Consider the following 23,710-nt stretch of genomic DNA (forward strand, 5'->3'; position numbering starts at 1 on the left):
GGGGGGGGGGGGGGGGGGACTGCAAGTGGAGCGGATTCAGCCACAAACACAACCTCATTCCAGAAGGAGCTGGGAGGTTGTAGATTAAAACAGAAAGCAATGATCTGCAAAGCTCATAAACTCAGATTTACTCATATTAGAACCCAGTAAACACATCAGATGTTTAAACTAAGGAAATATATTATTTTCAGTATAAATAAAAGGAGGTAATTTTGAACTTGAAGCAACACGTCTGTAAGAAAATGTTCCAGGAGCAACAAAAGGTCCGAATCAGAAACATCTGGAGGAGCTTTTAGTGACTAACGAGGTTAATTATCAGCAGGTCGGTCAGAGGAGTGAGGAGTAAAAAGAGCATTTAGAGGCTGAAGATGGGCAGAGGTTCACCAGCTGACAGGTTCTGGTTCTGGTTCTGCTCAGGAACACTGTCTGTCCACAGATGCTGCTTAAAGCTCTATCAGGCAAAGAAGAAGCCAGATGTGAACAGATGTGTCTCCTCCGGGCCAAAGAGGAGAACTGTTCTGAGGTCAGCCTGCCTCTCTGATGGTATGGGGGTGCATTAGTCCAGGTTTTAGAACAACATCTGCTCCCATCCAGGACTGTTGAACAGACAGAATGGGACAATCTCAGGTCCAGATGTTTATGGTGGTAGTAGCTGAGAGTCATACTCTGAACATGATGTTTGATTAAAACAGCTTCAACTCCAGGATCTTATTTGTTTCATGACATGAGTTCCTTCAAAGATCGGCAGGACTTTTATTATTATTATTATTTCATTTAATTAAAACAATCAGAAATGTTTCTAAATGTCCGTATTTGTAGTATCAGATGTGGATGTATCGAGTGTTTGGGCTCACACCATATGGCCCACTTCTCAGCCCAGACTCCTTGGACTCCAGAGGAATTCTGTGCATCTGTCCCGGTCCAGCTGTGAGGGAGGGGGACAGGGGGGACAGGCGAGTCGACTGTCACTGCTGGCTAATTCAACAAAGTTTCAACACACGGGCCAGGAGCACGACTCTGAAATATTTATCAGGAACTCGACAAAAAGATGAAAAATAAATGAAAGTCCTTTTTGATGCTCGTCCAGATTCTCAAAGATCTGCTCATTAAATTTGGATGAGAATTTAATTTCATATGTGCACAATCTATAAACCCTCAAACAACATGTTAAAACTCTCCGACTGAACCTTCAGAGACAGGTGGGTGAGAAAGACTTCCAAAACTGCCCCATTCTTAAATGAAGAGGTTGTGTTGCGTCCACATCTGTGTTAATCACCGACAGGAAGGGAGGCAGAGCCACAGCAAACACGAGACCCAGGATAGTCCGAATGTTGCCCAACTTCCTGGAATAAGATTAGCACATCCAGCCTCAGGACCGGGTCAGGACAACCAGACTTCACCCCCTCGTTAAAATTTGCTAAACAAACAGACAAAAACTATTATTTTTCCTTTCAGACGTTAAAGTGAATTTATTCTTATTTTTTACAGTCAAACAATACCAAACGTTTGATTTTACAGATGTAAGCAACTAAAAGAATCCAAGTTAAAACTTCCAGTATGAACACCAAGAACAGCGTTTAATTACAAAAAGTGTAGAGAAAAGAGAAACTCTCATCATGTCTGAGATATTTCTAACATTTCAACGTCCTGTTAACTACAGCCAAGGATTTATTTAGAAAATAATAAGAATAAAAGGAGCAGGTGGACCAAAAGCTCAGAAAATCTCACATTAATATCAAATACTTAAATAAAATAAACTTAGGATATTCTCTGAAGTTATAAATTTTGTCTAAAAGATCCCATCCTGTAAATTTACCACCAATATCCAGGAGAGCCTTTCTGTAAATTTAAGACTTTAATCCTCACAGATTTATGACTTGACTTCATCAGTTTTATTCTCATAAATGTTTGCATTTAATTACAGAAACATGTGACAATAATGTTGGAATTCCTGAGATTTGTTGTTTTATTTTCTTGATACTTCAGTGTTAATAATGGGACAGTTTTATGAACGAGCTCAATTAAACAAACTGTAGAACATGAGGAGAGATAACCCAACAAACACCTGGAAGTTTAATCAAATCCAACTGAAAACTGCTTGAAATCTGTTTGCTTTTTTATCTTTTATGTGCGTTCTGTGCTCCAAAGCTCCAACGTTTCCTCACCGTGAAATAAGACCTCAAGCAGAGGTAAATAATAACCCAGGATAATCCAGGATAATCCAGGATAACCCAGGATAATGGTTTACCGGCCACACCCGAAGGTCTTGTTCCACTCCTCGTACAGCTCCAGGTCTTTGTTCGACACACTGGGCCTTACGGTCTTCAGGGCCTCCTGGAAGTCGCCGTAGAGGATGGGTCGAACCTGATCCGCGGTGATCGTGGCGATGTCGCACAGCTGGATGCTGCGAATGGGCCCCAGGGCCGCCTCTCTGCAGAGCTGAGTCATATCGGCCCCGGAGAACCCGTCGGAGGCGCTCACCACGCTCTCCAGCTCCTCCTCTCTCAGCTGGTGTTTCTCTCGGACCATCAGGTTCGTGACGATCTGGCGCCGGGCGGCGGCCTCGGGCAGCGGGATGTAGAGCCGCTTCGCCAGGCGCCGGCGGGCAGCCTCGTCGATCTCCTGGGGTCGGTTGGTGGCCCCAACCACCAGGATGCGGTCCTCTGCTGCCGTGGCAGCTCCGTCTAACTGAACCAGGAACTCGGTCTTTATTCTGCGGGACGAGTCGTGCTCCCCATCCGTCCTCTGGGACAACAAGGAGTCGATTTCATCGATGAAAATCACCGCGGGCTGGTGGAGGCGGGCGATGGCAAACAGAGCCCGCACCATTTTCTCTCCTTCGCCCACCCACTTGGACGTGAGTGACGAAGCGCTGATGCTAAAGAACGTAGCGCCCGACTGACAGGCGATACATTTCCCGATCAGAGTTTTCCCGGTTCCTGGAGGTCCGAACAACAGGATGCCCTTGGGCGGTCCACGGAGACCAGTAAAGATATCGGGCCTCAGCATGGGCCACACCACAATCTCCTTTATGGTGGTCTTGGCAAACTCCAGTCCTGCGATGTCCTCCCAGAGGACAGGAGGCCCGTGGTCCATGATCTCACTCATGATCAGCTCGATTATCTTCGGCTCAAAGTTCTTCAAGCGCTCATCCAGGACTTCCGCTCTGGAATGTGAGCCCGCTGCGCCGTCTTCCTCCCCCGGACGAGCAACGGGAGACACAAATTTAGAAAACGTGCCCCGAGGCCGGTTGGCCCCAAGAGATTTCTTCGTGGATGCTGCCATGGTGGACGGGTGGGCTCTCGAGGGCTGACTGGAGTGTTTTTTCTGCTGATCAACGATGAACTGCTCTCGGGCCGTTCTGAAGTTGGTTCCCGGTTCGGCGCCTCCACGATCTCTGTTGTGCCCCCTACCACCATCCCCTCCATCCTGGTTGTAGAAGTTCTTCCGTTTAACTGGGTTGACGGAGGGAAAGGAGGAAGGCTGAAGGTTTTGTGGTGGAAGAACAGGGTTCCCCTGCGGTAAAGCTGAAGAGAAATTTGTAAACAGGGCCTGAGTTCTAACCGGAGGTCGACAGACTGAGTTTGGATTCCCCGAGCCCCCATCAGAGACCCTCGGCTTCTCAGCTGATGTATTAGTTAGATCACTGGCAGCGCAGTCCACAGCTTTAAACCATGCAGTCTCTGACCTGGCTGTGGGACAGGAAGCAGAGGGGGGGGCGACTTTACTTTCCTGTCCCACTGCTAGGTCAACATCTGCCGGTGCCACGGTAAACCCTTCGCTCCCTGCACTTGCCTGAATCATCTTCTGCACTGATGGGATCCGCAGCACGCTCTCCGTCGTGAGGGACGACTCCCATTTGTTGCTGTGATTCCTCTGACTGCGAGCCAGATGGAGCGCGCTCTCTGCGTAGTTGTTGAGCCCCGAGCGCGGGTCATCCGAGTCCAGCACGGCGGCGTAGAGCTCCGAGTAGGTCCTGAGCAGACTGGCCGTGCCGGCCTGAGAGAGCTGGGAGCTTGCCGATGCATACTGAATGGACAGGATGTGAGCCCGGTAGGCGTCGGCCTTCTGTTCAGGTGTACAGCTGCCAGATGAAATGTCAAAGGACCTCCGCTGCCATTCGTCCAGGTGTGCGGCGCCGCTCATGCCTGGCCTGCTTCAGCCTGGTGAAGGAGAGGGGACAGAAGTGATTAAAAATACATGACCTCAGTAAACACCAGGCGAATATTACCTCTGACCCAAACACACAAAAAGTTGCTTCAGCTCTGACTGCAGTCTGTAACACATCGAAACACGGAGGTATTAACAGGACACCCAGTAATTACCACCTGCTGCCAAAGGTGATCATGTTTTTGTCATGATCTGGCATGAAAGGTGGCGGGTGATATGCATTCCTTTAATTTATAGTTTGAGGTCTCATAACTGAATAACTTCTGAAAGCAGGAGTGTTTGATCAGACATGGAGAGGTTCAGCACACCTAAATTCTGTGAAACACAGAAACCATCTCTTTGTTGTGTTGTAAATATTATATTTATCTGCTGATGTTTGGTGCCTCTTTCTTGTCTTTAAGTTTTAAATTTTACAAACCCACAGGTTCTGATACATGTGATCAATATAAATTATTATTATGGTGTCAGAATCACACTTATGTTCCTGATTTGAGTTTCTTCTGCACGCTTTTTACAATCAGGCTACTCCTGCATACTTTGTACTATTTTAGCCGTTCTTATATAAAAACTTTCCTCTCGATCAGGAATAGTCTGTTATGACTTTTAGCATTTTTAACGTTTATACTTTTTTAGTTATTCAACTTTATGTACAATCTTTCCACCATAGAAACACAGACATCCCTTCAGTTCCTTCAAAAATGTTTTTTTTTAATTCTACTTTAAGGTTGAACTGTGCTAACTTTAGCTTTTATAAGATTTTAGCTTTTAGTTATAGCTTTGCTAAATATAGATTTTAGCTTCTGTCCTGCTTCTTATAACTTAACAGTTCAGTTAATTAATTTCTAAACAAACAATCAACAATCAGCACCGCAGTTCAGCATAAAATGTAGTTTTGTCTAGTTTGTTGTTTATTGCTTTATTAATATTCAGCTGTTTTTATCACGAATTTCCATTGGCTTAGAGATTTTCTGGTTGTTTTTCTGTCACAATCTGTTTTATTATTTCTATGTGAACACCAATAACGTTAAGAATGCCTTCTCCAGCACCTGGAAGGCCTAAAAAGGTGACTTTTAAGAGTAATTTAAGGTCAAAACCCTCAAAAAAAACAATTAACTAAATCAGGCAAATTATTCATCTTGTCTGGCATCTCCTTCATGTCTAAACTTACACAAACCTACGAGTTAATAAAGAACAATAAAGCCAAGCTAAAATGTAAATGCCTTAAATAAAATATACGTAGTTTGATGAAACATAAGTCTTCAGTTTGTTTTTAAAGACCTGTTTACAGAAAATACTCCAACCCTTAAACAGAAGGCACTTACTGTTTCTTTATCTTCCTCTGATGTTATTATGATTTATAAAGTTCATGCACAACAACTAACTTTTACATTTATGACATTTCCATGCCTGAACGCTGTTTACGCCGCCGCCAATATTCCCGCCACCTGTTTCTTCTTCTACTTCCTCCCCAACGCCACAACTTCCTGTCTCGTTCCATTTCGCTCTCAGATGAACTACAACTGACGTTTTCAGCATTGCTTTGCGGAAATTTAGGAAACAAAGGAAAAAACACTAGAAATATTTGGATACCAAACCCGATCAGTGTCTTTAAAAAGTGTAATAAAGCGACACATAAAGAGATAACTCGGGTGACTGACATATCAGAACATATTGGAACGGGACCCAAAACTTTTCACAAACTGTTGCGCACAAGCAGCCGCTTAACCGTCCTGTATCACTACGCCGCGTTATCGAGTTCCACGTAAAAAGCTCTAAATTAAAAACAAACACGTCAGTCCTAAACAAAATGAAAGCCATTTTTACCTTTAAAATGTCTTAAAATCCCGAATATGATTGAAACGTTGCTCAACACTCTTGTAGTTTGTAGTCAAATCTACAGCGCCATCTTGTGGATTTACTGTAGAAACGAGAGAAAATTAAAGCGTCGCCTTATCGCGTTGCATTCTGGGAAATGTAGTATGTACAACAGGAAAAAAAGAGCCAGGCTTCAAATTTCGCCCAAAACTCGCAAAAATAACCAACTCTAATATTGCTTATTTTCATGCTTACTCTGAACTTACTTTATAATATATAAAAAACAGTTTAATATAATTTACGCCTGCCGTTAGTGATGACCTAAACTACATTACCCACAACCCTAGAGAACAGTGTTTATTCTGTCGACAGCGGATGCCTTTGAGCTTCAAATAATAAAGCACACGCTGCAAGCGGGATAATGCGGTGTATTTATTATTTAGTGCATTTATCACTTAGACGATTAGCATTTTTGGTTGATGCTAAAATAACTGCGATTAAGAGCCCGAGACAGGAGACTTTCCCGGGCAGCTGCCTGGACTAGCCGTAGAGCTAGCCGTTAGCTGAAGTGAAGACAGGATGTGAATTTATCCAGACTGGACCAGCCCCAGGAGGAGCCGGGAGCAGCGGGAGGGCACGCCCTTGTCTGGGGACAGGGAAGGACCTTAATGCGCTCAGCAACAGGCCGTATTTATAAGAATAATAACTGCGCATTACAGTGTTTTATATGAAGACGTGATAGCTCCAAGCTGCTGAGTTAACTGTGAAGTTTGGAGTAAAAACATGACTGACTCATCATCTTCACGGCACGGACAGAGGAGATAACCCTCACCCAGCTGTCTGCTGACCAGAAACCCGCACAGATAGCTGAAAAGAAACGAAGTTATTAACGCATTTAAAGTTATTCCTCTTACAGCGTGGCGTTATGAATCCTCCGATGTTCACCTTTGTTAGCCGGGATGATAACAGCACTATCTACGCAGAAGTTTCCAAAATGCTCCTTTCTACTGGCCAGTGGAAGAAGTTGAAAAAGGACAATCCCAGGTTCAACCTGATGCTCGGTGAACGGAACCGACTTCCCTTCGGACGGCTCGGTAAGGCCTGCGAGCCAGGCTGGGATCTGGATCTGTTTTACTAATTTGAGGTTTTGAATAAACTTTATTAAACCCTGTTCATTTCACTCCAGGCCATGAACCTGGGCTGGTGCAGCTGGTGAATTACTACAGAGGGGCAGACAAGCTTTGCAGAAAGGCATCGTTGGTGAAGTCTGTATCCGTCTCTTAATGTCAAACATGTCCTCTGTCTTATCTTATTGTCTTAATGTGCTCCTCTAAAAGCTCGTCCTTCTGCTGACGGTTCTCCTTCTTCATCATTAGGCTGATAAAGACGAGCCCGGAGCTGTCCGACTCCAGCAGCTGGTTCCCGGAGTCCTACATCATCTATCCCACCAATCTCAACACCCCCGTGGCCCCCGCTTCCAATGGCATCAGCCACCTGAAGAGCAACCCCAAAACAGATGAGCGGGAGGTTTTCTTGGCCTCGTATCACGCTAAGAAGGAAAGTGGAGACGGCACGGTGTGGATAGCCAAGTCTTCTGCTGGAGCTAAAGGTAAAAACTCTGCTAGTCAGCTTCGGTTTGACGTTTTCCTGTCATTATTTGTGTTAATGCTGAGTCACATCATTGTTTTCCTGTTTATAGTTTCTTACAAACTACTTCTGCATACTTTTAGCTATTTTAATATCAAAATGTTTAGCTCAATTGGGAACAATGTGCTGTTATTTAACTTTATTGACAAAATAAGTTTCTCTGTTTGCTTTGGAAATATTATTTTTACTCACTGTTTACTGAGCTTTCAGAATGTGCTACATTTAAAGAGCAACTTAACACGTATTTAAATCCTAACAGGTGCTGGTATTCTGATATCCCACGATGCTAATCAGCTGCTGGAGTACATCGATAATCAGGGTCAGGTTCACGTCATCCAGAAGTACCTGGAGAGACCTCTGCTGCTGGAGCCGGGCCATCGCAAGTTTGACATCAGGCAGGTCTTTAATGAGTAACACAAGTCTGTGAAGATCTATCTGGACCTTGTAACTCAGGCTGTTTATCTCACGGACCTGACAGGAGCTGGGTGTTAGTGGACCACCAGTATAACATCTATTTATACCGGGAGGGTGTGTTGCGGACCTCGTCAGAACCCTACAACAGCTCTGACCTCCAGGACATAACCAGCCACCTGACCAACCACTGCATTCAGAAGGAGCACTCCAAAAACTACGGCCAGTACGAGGAGGGAAACGAGATGTTCTTCGACGAGTTCCGGCTGTACCTCCTCAACGCTCACAACGTCACCCTGGAGGCGACGCTGTTACCTCAGATCAAGCACATCATCAAGTGCGCTCACTTTATCACGTGAATGAATGATTGATAAGCAGCCTGACTGAAAGAAGGATTTATTTCTGATGATTTTGACGTGGTTTCACAGGAGCTGTCTGACCTGCATCGAGCCGGCCATCAGCACCAAACATCTGTCCTACCAGAGCTTCCAGCTGTTCGGGTTTGACTTTATGGTGGATGAGAACTTCAAAGTGTGGCTCATTGAGATAAACGGAGCTCCAGCCTGTGCACAGTCAGTAGAATAATTAATGTGACCATCACAATCATCTGTTTTTGCTTTTCTTACACTGGCACCTGGTAGAGCCCTTCCACCCAACCCCCTCCCTAAAAAAAAAAAAAAAAAGATAACCCAACTCAGCGTCTGTTTCTGCCGTCGTAGTTTATTTTGAAAGGGTTAAAAAGTGGAACCAGCTCTGCTATCAGAATACGTGCTCCCCACCCTCCATGTTGGTCCGCTGGGACAGTGAAAACGAAAAAATATAAAAATCCCCGACTAGCAGGATCAGGAGCAGCGCATGTCTCTGTACCTGAAGCCTCTGTTTTATTAGAGCAGTGTTTCTCAATCTGTGGGGCGTGGGTTAGGGTTTAATTGACTGTAAATAATTCAAAGTTAGTTTAAACCTTTCCTGTCCTTCCCTTCTTTCCAGGAAACTGTATCCAGAATTGTGTCAAGGTATCGTGGACGTGGCCATTTCGACTGTCTTTACCCTGAACAGCGGGAACGACTCTTCATCTGCTTTCTCGTCTCCTTACTCCTCCTCTCCATCGTCTCAGTTCACCACCAGCGCCTACTCTTCTCCTAAACTGAGGGGGCCTCTGCACGTGGGTCCTTTCATTCGTCTGTAAGCTTCTTCACCTCCTCCATCCTCAGTCGTAAAAGTCCCCCGAGGAGAAGCAGGCCGGAGGAAGAGTTAATTTTTCCCTGAGCTCATCGTCCCTGATTATTCATAAAGTATGAAAGGAGTGGAGCTGCTGATCTCCCCTCAGATGTGGGAGAAACGGAGGTGTGAAGGAAGTTAAGAGGCTCCGACTGAGTGCCTTACGTTTCCAACTGAACAAACTGCCAGTTCGCTCGCTCTGTTATCGGCTCATTCTTGTTTTTTGAGCCTTTGCACTTTTGCTCACAGCAAATAGAACGTCTGGAACTTCAGTCCACAAGACGCATCGTTACACCGATTCTTTTTGTTTTCCAGATAATTTTCCTTCCTTTTTGTAGCCTGCATGTAGCTACACGTTAAATTAAAGGAGGTGAACTCCTCTTTACCACCTAATTTCCTGTCAGATGAGTTTAACATTTCAAAATTAGGCTTGAAAACTTTTTTGTAAAGTAAGATTTTAGACATTTTAAGTGGAGTTCTGTGGAAAGATGAGCTATTAACATCTCACCTGCTGTAGATGGCTCTTTGAACGACCTCAGTTTGCAGGAATGAGCTGCAGCAACAAATCAGCTTCAAAATCTGAATTCAAGATTCTTTCTTTCTCATCAGAACAGCCGCGCTCTTAACCAGACAATCTTTTTTTACTACAGCCTTCGTATCGACGTGATTTTGGGTCGTATATCGACCTCAGATCCTCTCTCATCCACTTTTATTCTTTTGATATGAAGCAACTAAACAAAAGAGGAGCTGTCAACAAAAAACCAGAAGAAGAGCTGCTGCAGGAACAGGGATGTCCGGGTTTCACGGTCATTTTATTTTAGTTTTTGTGCAGCGATGTAAATGTTTATAAGGTTGGTGCCGTTTTAAGATGGCAGCACGCTGCTTTGGTCTTAGCTGCGCTCAGGTTAGGTGTTAGCTTCTCAGTCCTGTTGGACAAACGGGTCAATCAGAAAGCTATCTGCAGCAGGTAAGATGTTAACTCTTCATATCTTTCCACAGAGCCCCACTCTGAGTGGTATATTTATTTCCAGCTGAGGCTGAAAACCTTTTTCTAACAGCTCTGCTTGTGTCCCAGGAGTTTCTCTCTGATCGTTTCCTTAGTTTGTGTGAACGCATGTAGCATCCAGACCTCCTGTCTGTGTTTTTCTTCCTGGTGTAGTTAAACGGACTGTCTTAGTGAAATTAGAGTAGATTGTACATAAAGTCTCAGTGTTTATTTTAATATTTTGACCCTTTGAAACAAAACTGAACATTAGTTGATGAGATGATGGAAACCAAAGTTTACTGTTAATTATGTCGTTAGTGGTTCTAAAGGTCAACATGTTTGTTTTGTGGGTCTTTAAATCCATATTTATTTTCTTTGTTTTAATCAGGACTGTTTGTGTGAAACATTTTTCTGTTGCTTCTCGGTTTAAAATGCAGCTGCGTCGCCTGCAGAGGTTTATTTAAAGTCATGATGTTTTACCTTTTCTTTGTTTTAACTTCTGATTAAACGCCTGCCGTCATCCGTTCCCTTCTGTAACAAAAGAAGGCTTTTAATTATTTGTTTTGAATCACTTTGTGTTTCTACAGGATGTGTGAGAAGATGTTGGGTCGGGTTAATCCCAGGAACCGAAACATCTGGAAGGATAAATGAGTGGAAGGATCAGTAAAGTTTTAAATAAAAGGTGTGGTTTACCTTAAAGGGAAGGTGTCTTGGAGAGAATTTCAGTTTCCAGCTTTAATGCACCTCCGTTTATTTGTTGTGAGGCATCATTTGCTTCAAGATCTTATTTCCCTTCTTTACTCGACTGAATATTTAAAATGTTTGGTTTCTCTTCCATCATCTTCACCAAAGATGAAGTTCTGTTTCTGCTTTGTGTTCGATCACAAATGCTGGTTTCAGCTGGTCAGGAGGAGCCGAATGATCAAAAAGCAAGAATTACATTTAAACAGGTGTGTGGTGTTTTATAAAAGTCATATTTTGTTTGAATCCCTGCATGAACTTGTGTGTTCATGAGAAACAGTATTAGAATAAAAGTTATTACTTGAACTGAGCATCTGTCTTTATTAAAGATGAGGTTTACAGAAACAACTGATCTGTTTGGATCCTTCAGGGAACGAAGGAAAAATAACCTGAAACTGACTGAAGGAGGAAAAGCAAAGGAAATAAAAATCTGTCTTGATTGAAAAAAGACTGAAACTAATCTGAATGAAGAACATTTAAAACTTTATTTAGATTCATCATTTGTCAAAATCTACTAATAGTATATGTTTGACATATAGAATTTAATATCCTGAGGTTTAAATACAGTATAAATTACATTTGTTCATAATTTAAGTGTTTTTTTTTAATCATCCCTCTTTGAAAGTCATCCCATGAACCTCTGGACAGATTTAGATTTTAATGAAACTTTCAGAAAGTAATCCTCAGATGTATGTCTACAACTATTACCTTTTAGAGTTATCATAATTCAAGATGGCTGCCACAGCCAGCTAACTATATTTGGTATGGTAGTAGCTGAGAGTCATTGTAAACACACACTCTGACGGTAACGTCTGAGGTCGTTCAGATCAATATTCAACAAGGTTTGAACAAAATGGCTGCAGTTATTATTTCTCCTCCTGACGTCAAAAACTGACAGCTGCTGGTAAAGTGAAGAACAAACAAGATCTTTAGTCTTTCTCCTCTTAAAGTGTTAAAATTCTAAAATATTGTTCCTTATTTCAGCTCACAGGTGGACATGTGAGCAGGTAAATCCAGGCTTCAGAACATTTGCAGCTTTTTAAGCAGCTCAAGTGTTTCTTTAAAGACTAATTGGAATTATTTTATGGAGTAAACTAAAATAAAACACTTTGTTTACTGTGTTCTTGCTGTTTTTGTTAGTTTGTATGTTTTTGTTGTTTATTTCTCTTACTTGCTGTAGTTTTTTTGTGTATTTTAGTGATTGTTTTGTCCCATTCATGTAGATACTCACCTACTGTTTACTTCTGTCTTAGATGAGATGAATCTGTAAAATGAGAACATAAAAAAGTGAAGTTTTGTTTGGTAAATAACATTATTTTAAACTCTTCTTGCTGATTTCTCAGATCTGTGGCGTTTAGGCACTGATTGTTTGTTTTATTTTAAAGACAATGATTGTCACATGATGGAGCTGCTGTCAGAAAACACAGAATCTGTCTCTGAAGCTCCTCTTCTTCTCCAGCAGGAGGCAGTGCTGCAGCAAGAAAAACTCAAGTTTTTAATAGAAAATAATCATGAAGCAGCGATGAAGTGGTCGTTAAATGAACCGAATTGTTGATGAAGTGTAAATCTGATGACATTAGCTGAGTAAATTGTAAGTAAAAGACTGGGTCCCGCTGTATTACTCAGGCTGCACTACAGCGTCTATTCACAGGCGCGATCCCACTACTGAGCGGCACGGGGGCTTTGACCTGCTCCGTTTCCGACCTGGGCCGGTGCACCCCTCCTTGGACGACCTGGTGGTCCTGGGCTCCCCCAGGAGCACCATATCGATACCGAACTTAGTGCGGACACCCGATCGGCATAGTCCACTGCAGCTCAGAGCTCCTGAGCTCAAACGGTCCACCAGCCTCAGCCTCCCAGTAGCTTGGATTACAGGCGCGCGCCACCGCACCCGGCAGGTGATGGTGTTTTTCATGCAGCTTTGTGTTTCACAAACTGATGTCACCAGGTGTTGAAGGTCTGTTTACATTCTGCTCTGGAAGATAAATACACTTAAATGTATTTCCGATAAACTAGTGTCACACTTTAATTAAATTCCAGTTACACTTTAAAATCCTGTAGCTTTTCTTTGTTCATGTTTATGGAACATATTAATAAAAACATTAATTTAAAGTAAAAATTATGCTTTTTTGGTGTATTTTAAAACTGCACATTTAGAATTGCTATTTGCAAAAACGCACTGAAGGTTTTAGAAACAGAATTTATGACTGAATTTCTCTGAAATAAAGTTGGACTCTAAACTGTCTTTTGAAAGATTTATTACGAAACTGATAGGAATGGACAGGTTCATACAGAGCGTGAAGGGCTGATGAAGTTATGACAACATGATTAATAAAACAGGATTCATTCATTCATCAGCTTCAACCTCACTGTCCTGAAGTTACAGAACTTCATCATGAAATACGATCATCCTGGTCACGACATTTAAATCCACGTGTAAAGAAGTCCTTTGTTAGCAAATCATTTGACATTAGAATCAAAAAGTCATCCTCTCATGTCTAATTCATAAAATAACTCATTCACTAACCCAAAGGTTTTATTTTATTAAAGTTACACTTGAATGTGATTAAATGTTTGCACTTTGTTACTCAGTGCTTGAAGAACATTATTTCAAAAAATTTCACTTTTAAAATTCTGCAAATAATCATGCATTATGTTCATAAAGCTAAATAACAAAATCTGAGAGCAGTTACATGTTTTATTTAATGATTACATTTAAAAGAATCTCTTATTTCTACATTCATCTCAGTTGTGAGATTTGAGCTGATATTATCAAAGTTATTTTCTGGCTGTCATGGAGAAAAACAAAGTGGATGAGTCATCATTTACTATTTACTAAAATCAAATCTACCTGCTTTATTTGAATCCACAGACAGGACGATGATTGATGATAATAAAAAGACAACACTCACACTTTTGTTCTTGTGGAAACATGAATATTATCAGCTTCTGAGATGAATTTCCAGCTTTTAAAGCAACCCTAAAGTAACAAAGAGTAGCTGTAAAACATATAACAGAAAAAAAAACGTCTAAAAAGATTAAAAAGAAGCTAAAAACAAATATTAATACAGCCGAAGCAACATTGAGTCTTTGCCACCAGAGGTCGCTGATTGATGACGTCACCAGGCTGAAAGCTAAAAGCCCCATGAGCCTCCTCGGCTCTCGCCGGGTGCGGTGGCGCGCGCCTGTAATCCAAGCTACTGGGAGGCTGAGGCTGGTGGACCGTTTGAGCTCAGGAGCTCTGAGCTGCAGTGGACTATGCCGATCGGGTGTCCGCACTAAGTTCGGTATCGATATGGTGCTCCTGGGGGAGCCCAGGACCACCAGGTCGTCTAAGGAGGGGTGCACCGGCCCAGGTCGGAAACGGAGCAGGTCAAAGCCCCCGTGCCGCTCAGTAGTGGGATCGCGCCTGTGAATAGACGCTGTAGTGCAGCCTGAGTAATACAGCGGGACCCAGTCTTTTACTTACAATTTACTCAGCTAATGTCATCAGATTTACACTTCATCAACAATTCGGTTCATTTAACGACCACTTCATCGCTGCTTCATGATTATTTTCTATTAAAAACTTGAGTTTTTCTTGCTGCAGCACTGCCTCCTGCTGGAGAAGAAGAGGATTGACGCTAGTATCGATCCGATACACCAAATTTGGGAGTATCGATATTTGGATCGACCAAATATGTCGACGAAATATGTCTTATTTTATTTAAAGGTTCGTGTTTAATATTTTAGGCTTAAATCATGCTCTTCTCAGCTCAGCTCAAACTTACCAATGAGCACAAAACAGGAGGCCTAAAACGATCCACAGAAAAAACATCACCTCCACCGCCTCTCCTCCTGCGGGCTTCCGTAGGCCGAGTAACAGCGGAATAGCAGAACTTATTAATAAATGAGCGAATTAATTAAAATAAATTTAAATAATCGACTTCACAGGATGGCGCTACAGAAGGCAAACGAGAACGCGAGCAATGAAGAAGCGCTTTCTTCCTGTCCCAGAGCAAAGTGCTTCCGGTGTCACGGTGTCCATGTGGTAAACAACCGCACGTGAGCCCGGGAGGACAGCAGACATGGACATGTCCTCGAAGTGGGGTAGTTTACCTTCCGGACCGAGCCTGAAGAACCTGACGGATGGACGGTTCGGGACGCTGAAGGACTTCCAGGATCCGGCGGTCCAGGACCTGACCAGAGCCCACATCGAGTCCTTCGACCAGGCGGTGACTGACGGACTCAGCCGGGTGGTGCAGGTCAGCCAGGCAGCTTTAAAGTGTGTGAACACCCGGTACCGAACCGGGAACCGTCGGTCTGACAGTCAAAGGTCTTTAGGTTTGAGGTGATTTAAACACAGGTCGGTGATCCAGAAGATAAGACTTTAAAAACTAACAATAACATCAAATTAATCCTGTAACCAGCAGGAAACCAACACTGGAGTCAAAACTCATGTTTTTGTTTCAGCAGAACAAAAGAGAGGACAAATAATCTGTTCATGTTGCAATAAAATCAGAAATAAACAGAATCTTCAAGAAGAACCAGGGCGTTATGTTTTCTAAGCTTCTTAATTAAGAAACAAAAACTTATTTGACTCTTTAGGGCTTCATAATTCATCAAACTCATTTATATCACAGAGGATTCTAAACAAACCCAAATTCTTTTAAACGCTCACAGCCGGCTCATGGAGAGTTGGGAACGTTGGAAGGGCAGATTAATTTACTGGAACGGATATCATCATCAAAATATTCCACAGTAATAAAGCGATTTAACATCCCTGACCTTAAAAACCGGTCCTTAAAGGCAACACGTAATAAAAACAGGCCAGAACCCAGATTAGAACCATGAGGAGCTCCACATGTAATCGAGCTGAAGAACTCTGATCTGTTTGTCAAACTCCTGGAGAACCTTGACTAAAGCAGGTTCAGGTTGTTGTTGTTCTGCAGCTGTTCTTCAGTAAAGCTTCTCGTCTGACAACCTTCTTGTGACCCGTTCGTCAGGCCATCCCTCCTTTGGAGTTCTTGTCCAGAAACGACAAGGTGAGCCTGTCGTTTGTGGACGCGACCGTCCACAGTCCAGCTGTTGGGAAGGGGAGCATCTGCACCGAGATGAAGGTGTTCCCAGCAGAATGCCGGGGAAGAAGATGCACGTACAAAGGAAAGCTGGTGGTAAGAATCAGTCATCCGAATGTTTGTTGGAGCAGAAATAACTCTTTCATTTTTTAATCCAAACAGAACGGTTTGTTCTCTGGGACATAATGGGATGTCATTTCAGGCAGACATCAGCTGGTCGATCAACGGGGTTCCTAAAGGCATCATCAAGCAGTCCCTGGGTCAGCTGCCGGTCATGGTGAAGTCCAAGCTGTGCAACCTGCATGGGATGTCCCCCAAAGAGCTCGTCAGGCATCACGAAGAAGCTGAGGTCACTGAGGGACTTTACAGCCGAGCAGAGGTTTATCAAACTGTGACTGAATGTGACGTAAACGTCCCTTCATTAACAGGAAATGGGAGGTTATTTCATCGTGAATGGAATCGAGAAGGTCATCCGGATGCTGATAATGCCCAGGAGGAACTATCCCATCGCCATGTCCAGACCCAAGTGGAAGAGCCGGGGTCAGGGCTACACTCCGTACGGTAAATAAATATACGCTTGGAGATCATGTGTAGCTGGAAAGCAGCAAGTCTTTGCTCATTTTAACGTTTTTTTAAAAATGATAAACAGCATCCTGTTTTGCACCTTGAAGGTATTTCTATGCGTTGTGTGAAGGAGGAGCACACTGCAATCAATATGAACCTCCATTACCTGGAAAATGGGACGGTGATGGTGAACTTCATCTACCAGAAGGAGCTCTTCTTCCTCCCTTTAGGCTTCGCACTGAAGGTATCCGTCAGACTTTATACACTGAAGGATCTAAAAGAAGATGTCATCCTAAGTTCATGGTGGTTGTGTTTGATGGTCTTCAGGCCCTGGTGGACTTCACAGACTTCCAGATCTTCCAGGAGCTGATCAAAGGTCACGAGGACAATTCTTTCTATAAAACCTGTGTGTCGGAGATGCTGCGTATCGTGGCGGAGGAGGGCTGCACAACCCGCAGCAAGGTGCTCGATTACCTGGGAGAGCACTTCAGGGTCAAGTTAAACCTACCTGAGTGGTACACAAACGAACAGTGCGCCAACATCCTCCTGAAGTAAGATCCATGGACCATTGATTTATTGCTGAGTCAGCATTTTAGCTAATCCTTTTCTATTTTTAGCTTTAACAACTTCAGCTAGCTCCAGCAGTCATTCGGCTCTCAGCGCTTTATTCCTGACGTCTTGGATGGGATCTTTAATGAAACTTGTTGGGTTTTGTGCAGCGAATGCATCTGTATCCACCTGAAGTCCGACGCAGAGAAGTTCTACCTGCTTTGTCTCATGACCCGGAAGCTCTTCGCGTACGCCAAGCAGGAGTGCATGGAGGAGAACCCCGACAGCATCACGTGCCACGAAGTGCTCACTCCTGGTCAGCTCTACCTCATGTTCCTGAAGGTCAGAGTTCATCTGAGTCTCCTGGAGTTTGTTTATACGGCTGAACGGCTGTTTGAGATCTTTAATGTTGTTTTAAACAATCCCAGTTAAAGTTTAGGGATTGACTTGCTGTGATGATGTCAAACTCGAAGCTTTCAACTGTCTAAATTTTTCCAAATTCTTCTTATTTCCACTGACTTCACTGTTCTTCTGCTTTAGACATCCAAACGTTGGCATTTTGTCAGTTTAGGTGATTATAAACTGACGTCTCAGACAGATGATGAATGATTTCTTCAGAGATGTTCTGTTGAATTTCTGAAACGTTTGAGCAGGAACGCCTGACTGCGTGGTTGGTGTCTGTGAAGCTGTCCTTCGACAAACGAGGATCCAAACTGTCTGGAGGATGGAGCACAGAGAACGTGATAAAGATGCTGAACACGGGTTCAGACATGAGCAAAGCCTTTGAATACCTGCTGGCCACTGGAAACCTGCACTCTAAGACTGGTACGGACACGAAGAGCCTGACACGACTGCATGCTGTCCTCAGACACCTGGTGTTAAATGAAAGCCTTGTTTCCGTAGGTCTTGGGATGCTGCAGAACACGGGTTTGTGTGTTGTTGCTGACAAACTGAACTTCATCCGGTACCTGTCTCATTTCCGCTGCGTGCACCGAGGAGCCGCCTTCGCCAAGATGAGGACCACCTCGGTCCGGAAGCTGCTGCCCGAGTCCTGGGGCTTCCTGTGTCCCGTCCACACTCCGGACGGAGAGCCGTGTGGACTCATGAACCACATGACCGCCAGCTGTGAAATAGTTGCACCCACCACACTCACAACGTCCCTGCCGGCTCTGCTCTGCTCCCTTGGTGAGCCCAACATTCAGATGACAGATCCAAGGAGTTTGTCGGTTAGTTAAAACGTTTCTCTGCCGTGTCAGGTGTGACCCCGGTGGACGGACCTCCTGGCCGAGCCTTTTCAGACTGCTACCCTGTGGTTCTGGACGGAGCCGTGGTTGGCTGGGTGGAGAGTGATTTAGCTCCAACCGTTGTTGAGTCGCTGCGCAGGTTCAAGGTACAAGAACCGTTTGAATCCATCAGACGTCACCTGTCCGATTTGTGACTAAATTTAAAACCTCCCTCCAGGTGCTGGGAGAAAAGAAAACTCCTCCGTGGACAGAGATCGTTCTTGTTCCCAGAACGGGCAAAGCTAGCTTATATCCGGGCCTGTTCCTGTTCACGACGCCGTGCCGGATGATGCGACCCGTGCAGAATTTAACTCACGGCAAACAGGAGCTGATCGGCACCTTTGAACAGGTTTGTGTGACTCTGGATTCGAAAGGATGTTTCTGGCTGCAGGAAATACAACAGAACCCCATAAATTCCACCGTTTTGCAGCTTTACATCAACGTGGGGATCTTGGAGGATGAGATCGAAGCAGGGGTGACCACTCACCAGGAGCTGTTCCCTCACAGCATGCTCAGCGTGGTGGCGAACTTCATCCCCTACTCGGACCACAACCAGAGTCCCAGAAACATGTACCAGTGTCAGATGGGTGAGTTCAGACCTTTACAAAGACGTGGGTTTAACCAGGAAAGAAACAAGATTGTGATTACAATATATGCAGGGGGGGGGGAATCAGTTTTGTTGGCTTTAGTTTCATTTTAATGGAAAAAATCAATAAAAATCCTGAAGGTTGGCTGCTTAATCATCTTAAATTAGTTATTTTACCTCTAATCTGTAACTTTTACGGAATGTTTTTTCCTGTATTTTATTGATATTCTGTCTCTTCATTTAATGAAACCATAAAGATTAAAGACGTAGCCGTTAGGGGATCAAATCATTATTTCTTCTGTGTTTAAGCTGTCATTTTCTTTTTCCAGGGAAGCAGACGATGGGTTTTCCTCTGCACTCCTTCACGGATCGCTCCGATAACAAGCTGTACCGGCTCCAGACCCCTCAGAGCCCGCTGGTCCGGCCCTACATGTACGACCATTACAGCCTGGACAACTACCCGAGCGGCACCAACGCCATCGTGGCCGTCATATCGTACACAGGCTACGACATGGAAGACGCCATGGTGAGAGAGACGGGTCGTTTTAAAGCTCAGGTTGGAATGAGACGCTGACACCTTTTGACTTTTTTTAGATTGTGAACAAGTCATCGTGGGAAAGAGGTTTCGCCCACGGAAGCATCTACAAGACGGAGTTAGTGGACTTGGCGGTTAAGGTCAGGGGAGAGGACAGCGTGGTGTTCGGGACCATGGCAGGAGACCCGAAGGTGAATGGAAAACTGGATTCTGATGGACTGCCTCACATCGGATCGGTGCTCCGGTACGGAGACCCGTTCTACGGCTACATCAACCTCAACACGGGCAAAACCCACGTCAACTTCTACAAGTACGAGTCAAAGTTTCTGCCTTCTGCTGTGGGATTTCTGAAAGTTTGTTTTTCTGTTTTTGAAGCAACTGATGGTTTTCTTTCTGTGTTCAGGGGCCAGGAGATCTGTGTCGTCGACAACATAAAGATTTGCAGCAACGACTCTGGCTCGGGCCGTTTAAAACGGGTCTGCATCACGGTGAGGATACCACGAAACCCCACCATCGGCGACAAGTTCGCCAGCCGCCACGGTCAGAAGGGCATCCTGAGCCGCCTCTGGCCGGCGGAGGACATGCCGTTCACGGAGAGCGGCATGACTCCGGATATCCTCTTCAACCCTCACGGTTTTCCCTCCCGGATGACGATCGGGATGCTGATCGAGAGCATGGCCGGAAAGTCCGCCGCCCTGCACGGCCTGAGCCACGATGCCACGCCTTTCACCTTCTCCGAGGAGAGCTCGGCGCTCGAGTACTTCGGCAAAATGCTCCGATCCGGCGGCTACAACTACTACGGCACGGAGCGGCTGTACAGCGGGCTGAGCGGCCAGGAGCTGGAGGCGGACATCTTCATCGGCGTCGTCTACTACCAGCGGCTGCGCCACATGGTCTCTGACAAGTTCCAGGTGAGAACCACCGGCGCGCGAGACAAGGTGACCAACCAGCCCGTGGGAGGCAGGAACATCCAGGGAGGCATTCGTTTTGGGGAGATGGAGCGCGACGCCCTGCTGGCTCACGGCTCTTCCTTCCTGCTCCACGATCGCCTGTTTAACTGCTCGGACCGCTCGGTGGCTCAGGTGTGCGTGGACTGTGGCAGCCTCCTGTCCCCGCTGCTGGAGAAACCGCCGCCCTACTGGTCGGCCATGCGCCACCGGAAGACCACCTGCACTCTGTGTGGCAAGAGCGACTCCATCGACTCGGTGGCCGTCCCGTACGTCTTCCGCTACTTCGTGGCTGAGCTCGCAGCGATGAACATCAAAGTCAAATTAGACATGAAGTGAAGTGGAAGACGTGACCTGAACGCCCTGATGTCAGTCCGCTCACCTGCCACGGGTTTCATTCATGTCTGATTATATAATGATGTTCTTCTAGATGTCAAATAAAAAACTGCTTCTGTCTGTAAGAGAGTTGTTCTTTAGCTGAGGGAAACTGATGACCGATGCACAAGAAATTTTTAAATAAATGTATATCTAACACCTCTTGGAATAAGTTGTACGCTTATGAAACTTATAAATTAAATTGTGGGCCACAGTGAGCTGCTGCGTCTTTATTTTCTTACTTGGTAAATGATTAAATACGTACAGGCGTGACTGAATGACGATTATTAAAAAGTGGGTAATATCAGCTGATTATCTCACTGGGCAGGATTCACAAGAGAGTTTCCAGAAAGTCTCCAAACGTTCCTGTGGGGTTCAGTTTTCACACGAGCTGCAGGAGCTTTGAACGTTGTAAAAACTAAATTTCCCGTCTGGTTAGTTTGGCGACCGATGAAACCAAACTGAGACTAATTAAAGACAAAACGAATAAACTGATCAAATTGAGACAAACAAGTTGCCTGACGTTCCCAGGAGTTGTTCATAAATGTTTGTACGGAGACAAGTTTTAATTCAGTGAGGTTCCAGGTGAAAGTTCGCCTACGTTCTCACCGTTTTGTGTCTAACGAGCTGCCAACAGCCGCAGACCCTCAAGCAACAAGACTAACGGGAGGAAACCGAGAACCTCACAAACGTTTGGAGACATTTTGGAGACTCCCTCTTGGATCCTGGTCACCAACGTGCTGCCGGCTTTAGTTCCAAGTAGTTCTTCTGTTCTCGAGGATTAATTAAAACTATTAATGACCAGAGTATTGTGTACAGTAATAAAATGATCTGTTGGAAGTAAAGTTACTGAAGTAATCCCAGTAAATAACTACAGACAGACGGGAACCTGTACGAATAATTAGTTTCCTAAATAATTAAATATTCTGATGAACAGCTGAGTTGAAAAATCTTTAATTTTAGTGCATTATTAAGAGAAAATACCCAAAGCTAAAATAAAGTGACCTTATTTTAATGCTCAAACTGAACTGTAGTTAAAAGGTTAGATAGTTTTAGAATGAGGGACTTAAAATCAGTCATCACTGCTGTTCTTGCAGCTGAGCCAGGATGTCCGGTAGTTGGAGCACCGTAGGGATGGTGTAGTCTGGTTTCACCGGACCTTCTAAGTCAGAACCCTCGGCGGCGCTGATCCAAACTGTGGCCCGGACTCCGGCGTTGAATCCCCCCTGAATATCCGTGTCCAGACTGTCTCCGACCATCACGCAGTCCTGCGGGTCCACGTCCAGCATGTTGAAGCACAGCCTGAAGACGGACAGGAACGGTTTCTGCTCCGGATGTTCCCCCCCGACCACGACGGCGTCAAAGAACTCCTCGCACCGGGCCGCCTCCACCTTCTCCCTCTGGGTCCGGGCCTCTCCGTTGGTCAGCAGCAGCAGCTTGTATCGGCTGCGAAGCTGCGTCAGGAGGCAGCGGACTTCAGGGGACAGACACAGGGCCTCCAGACGGCTGTTTTTCCACAGGAAGTAGCACTGAGCCGCCAGAGATGACGGCGAGCAGCTACCCAACGTCTCCACGATGCTTTCCTCCCAGTGACGCACACGCAGGTCGTCCATGGAGCCGGACGACGGGTCGTATCGCTCATGTAGAAGCTTCTGCTTGAACTTCTCACAGATGTTGAGGACGGAGTCATCATCTAGGCTCAGTTTGGTCTTCAGGAGCTCACTGGTCTGAAACGTTTCCACACAGAGGAGAAATCAGACCATAACAGATTAACTTTAAGCTCCGGCAGCAGATAATGACGTTCAGTCAGTAGATGCTTGTTTTAAAAAGTCCTTTTGTACTTCCTTTGTCTCTGTGTGCGTGTTTTGCATTAAGGTAAATTTCCTGTTTTCAGTGGAATTCAGCAGGTACGCAGCAGCCAGGAACTTCTGATTAAATGCATTTAATTATCATTGGCTGCCTTCGGACTAGCCATTAGCTCGTTATTCCTGTCAGAAATAAACTATTTGTCCAAACTGAGACCATTCAAAGAACTATCTACAACATGTATGATACTAATTGTTATTAAACTTTCTACAAAACCCCACTTTACAGTGTTTGAAATATCTCTTTAAAGCTAAGCAGGAGGAGAAAAGGAAACCCCCAAATGATCCAACAGTTCCCCCAGTAATAAAACTGTTAAAAAAAAAAGAAATAAAATAAAAATTTGACTTAAAATGGCACTTATTAGGACATGCTTGCACAGGGTTTTTATTTTTTAATCCCTGTTATACACTGTGTGGTCATAGTTAGGTGTGTAAACATTAACATTTAATTAAAAAAGTGTAGTTAAATAAATAAAATTCCCTCCCAGACATAACAACGACCACTTCCGGGTTGTGTGAGAAAGATTCAACCAATCAGAGCGAAGTGAGGCTTATCAGCGAGGATTTATTTACATTTATTTAAACACTAAATAAAATATTAATATTAAAATATTCATATTATACACCTGCTGTTAGCTCATTTAAATACGCTGTCTGAACCGAACACCTGACACAAATAAGAGTTTAAATTTGAATTAAACTGTTTAAATTTATTCACCTTTTGAAGCGCAGCTCCTCCAGCTTTGCTCGTCTCTATCAGGGTGTTGTCCAAATCAAAGAGAACTGCTTTCACTGCTCTGCCGGCCATTTCTGAGCGCGAGATTCTTCCACGGGGCGAAAACCTGCACTGCGGAAGCGCCGCCGGCCGCGGGGCATGATGGGAGTTGGAGTCCCGAGGCGACTTCTCGCGCTTTGGGAACTTTGTCCTCAAGATGGCGCCACAAACCAACACACACCGAAAC

The 23,710-nt window shown here is 44.5% G+C and overlaps 4 protein-coding genes across 8 annotated transcripts; 2 read left to right on the forward strand and 2 right to left on the reverse strand.

Annotated features, from left to right (window-relative positions):
• Positions 1-1,876: 1,876 nt before the first annotated feature.
• On the reverse strand, positions 1,877-14,838 carry fignl1 (fidgetin-like 1). 5 transcript variants are annotated; one of them, XM_037973433.1, is made up of 3 exons: positions 14,758-14,838; positions 12,219-12,251; positions 1,877-4,163 (listed from the first exon to the last, which is right to left on the reverse strand). In XM_037973433.1, exon 3 carries the CDS (start codon positions 4,144-4,146, stop codon positions 2,245-2,247), a length of 1,902 nt encoding a protein of 633 aa, XP_037829361.1. In that variant the 5' UTR covers positions 4,147-4,163; positions 12,219-12,251; positions 14,758-14,838; the 3' UTR covers positions 1,877-2,244. The 5 variants fall into 5 exon arrangements, with proteins under 5 accessions (XP_037829361.1, XP_017290591.1, XP_024866083.1 ...); XM_017435102.3 differs by lacking the exon at positions 14,758-14,838 and adding an exon at positions 13,900-14,097; XM_025010315.2 differs by lacking the exons at positions 12,219-12,251; positions 14,758-14,838 and adding an exon at positions 6,900-7,034.
• Positions 6,340-11,293, forward strand: ttl (tubulin tyrosine ligase). Its single transcript, XM_017435104.3, has 7 exons — positions 6,340-7,079; positions 7,172-7,250; positions 7,362-7,594; positions 7,892-8,027; positions 8,111-8,380; positions 8,472-8,615; positions 9,031-11,293. Exons 1-7 carry the CDS (start codon positions 6,911-6,913, stop codon positions 9,227-9,229), a joined length of 1,230 nt encoding a protein of 409 aa, XP_017290593.1. The 5' UTR covers positions 6,340-6,910; the 3' UTR covers positions 9,230-11,293.
• A 114-nt stretch (positions 14,839-14,952) lies between the features above and the next one.
• polr1b (RNA polymerase I subunit B) lies at positions 14,953-21,101 on the forward strand. Its single transcript, XM_037973432.1, is given in 15 exon segments — positions 14,953-15,231; positions 15,973-16,140; positions 16,247-16,393; positions 16,473-16,605; positions 16,716-16,852; positions 16,936-17,159; positions 17,328-17,499; positions 17,811-17,982; positions 18,061-18,342; positions 18,414-18,566; positions 18,569-18,789; positions 18,871-19,027; positions 19,356-19,552; positions 19,621-19,871; positions 19,965-21,101. Coding segments are annotated over 15 exon segments (3,474 nt in total). The 5' UTR covers positions 14,953-15,054; the 3' UTR covers positions 20,848-21,101.
• Positions 21,102-21,821: 720 nt separating this feature from the next.
• On the reverse strand, positions 21,822-23,626 carry LOC108247169 (N-acetylneuraminic acid phosphatase). Its single transcript, XM_017435090.3, has 2 exons — positions 23,467-23,626; positions 21,822-22,610 (listed from the first exon to the last, which is right to left on the reverse strand). The coding sequence occupies exons 1-2, from the start codon at positions 23,554-23,556 to the stop codon at positions 21,963-21,965; spliced, it is 738 nt and encodes a 245-aa protein (XP_017290579.1). The 5' UTR covers positions 23,557-23,626; the 3' UTR covers positions 21,822-21,962.
• Positions 23,627-23,710: the final 84 nt, after the last annotated feature.

This window comes from Kryptolebias marmoratus, linkage group LG22, assembly GCF_001649575.2.
Source record: "Kryptolebias marmoratus isolate JLee-2015 linkage group LG22, ASM164957v2, whole genome shotgun sequence".
Lineage (NCBI taxonomy): Eukaryota > Metazoa > Chordata > Actinopteri > Cyprinodontiformes > Rivulidae > Kryptolebias > Kryptolebias marmoratus.

Excerpts from the sequence above, each read along its gene's own strand:
- ttl (XM_017435104.3), top strand. The coding sequence starts at position 6,911 with ATGAATCCTCCGATGTTCACCTTTGTTAGCCGGGATGATAACAGCACT. Across the intron at positions 7,251-7,361 it reads AGAAAGGCATCGTTGGTGAA|GCTGATAAAGACGAGCCCGG; the intron begins GTCTGTATCCGT and ends CTTCATCATTAG. Across the intron at positions 8,616-9,030 it reads GGAGCTCCAGCCTGTGCACA|GAAACTGTATCCAGAATTGT; the intron begins GTCAGTAGAATA and ends CCTTCTTTCCAG.
- LOC108247169 (XM_017435090.3), bottom strand. The coding sequence starts at position 23,556 with ATGGCCGGCAGAGCAGTGAAAGCAGTTCTCTTTGATTTGGACAACACC. Across the intron at positions 22,611-23,466 it reads GAGGAGCTGCGCTTCAAAAG|ACCAGTGAGCTCCTGAAGAC; the intron begins GTGAATAAATTT and ends GAAACGTTTCAG.
- fignl1 (XM_037973433.1), bottom strand. The coding sequence starts at position 4,146 with ATGAGCGGCGCCGCACACCTGGACGAATGGCAGCGGAGGTCCTTTGAC.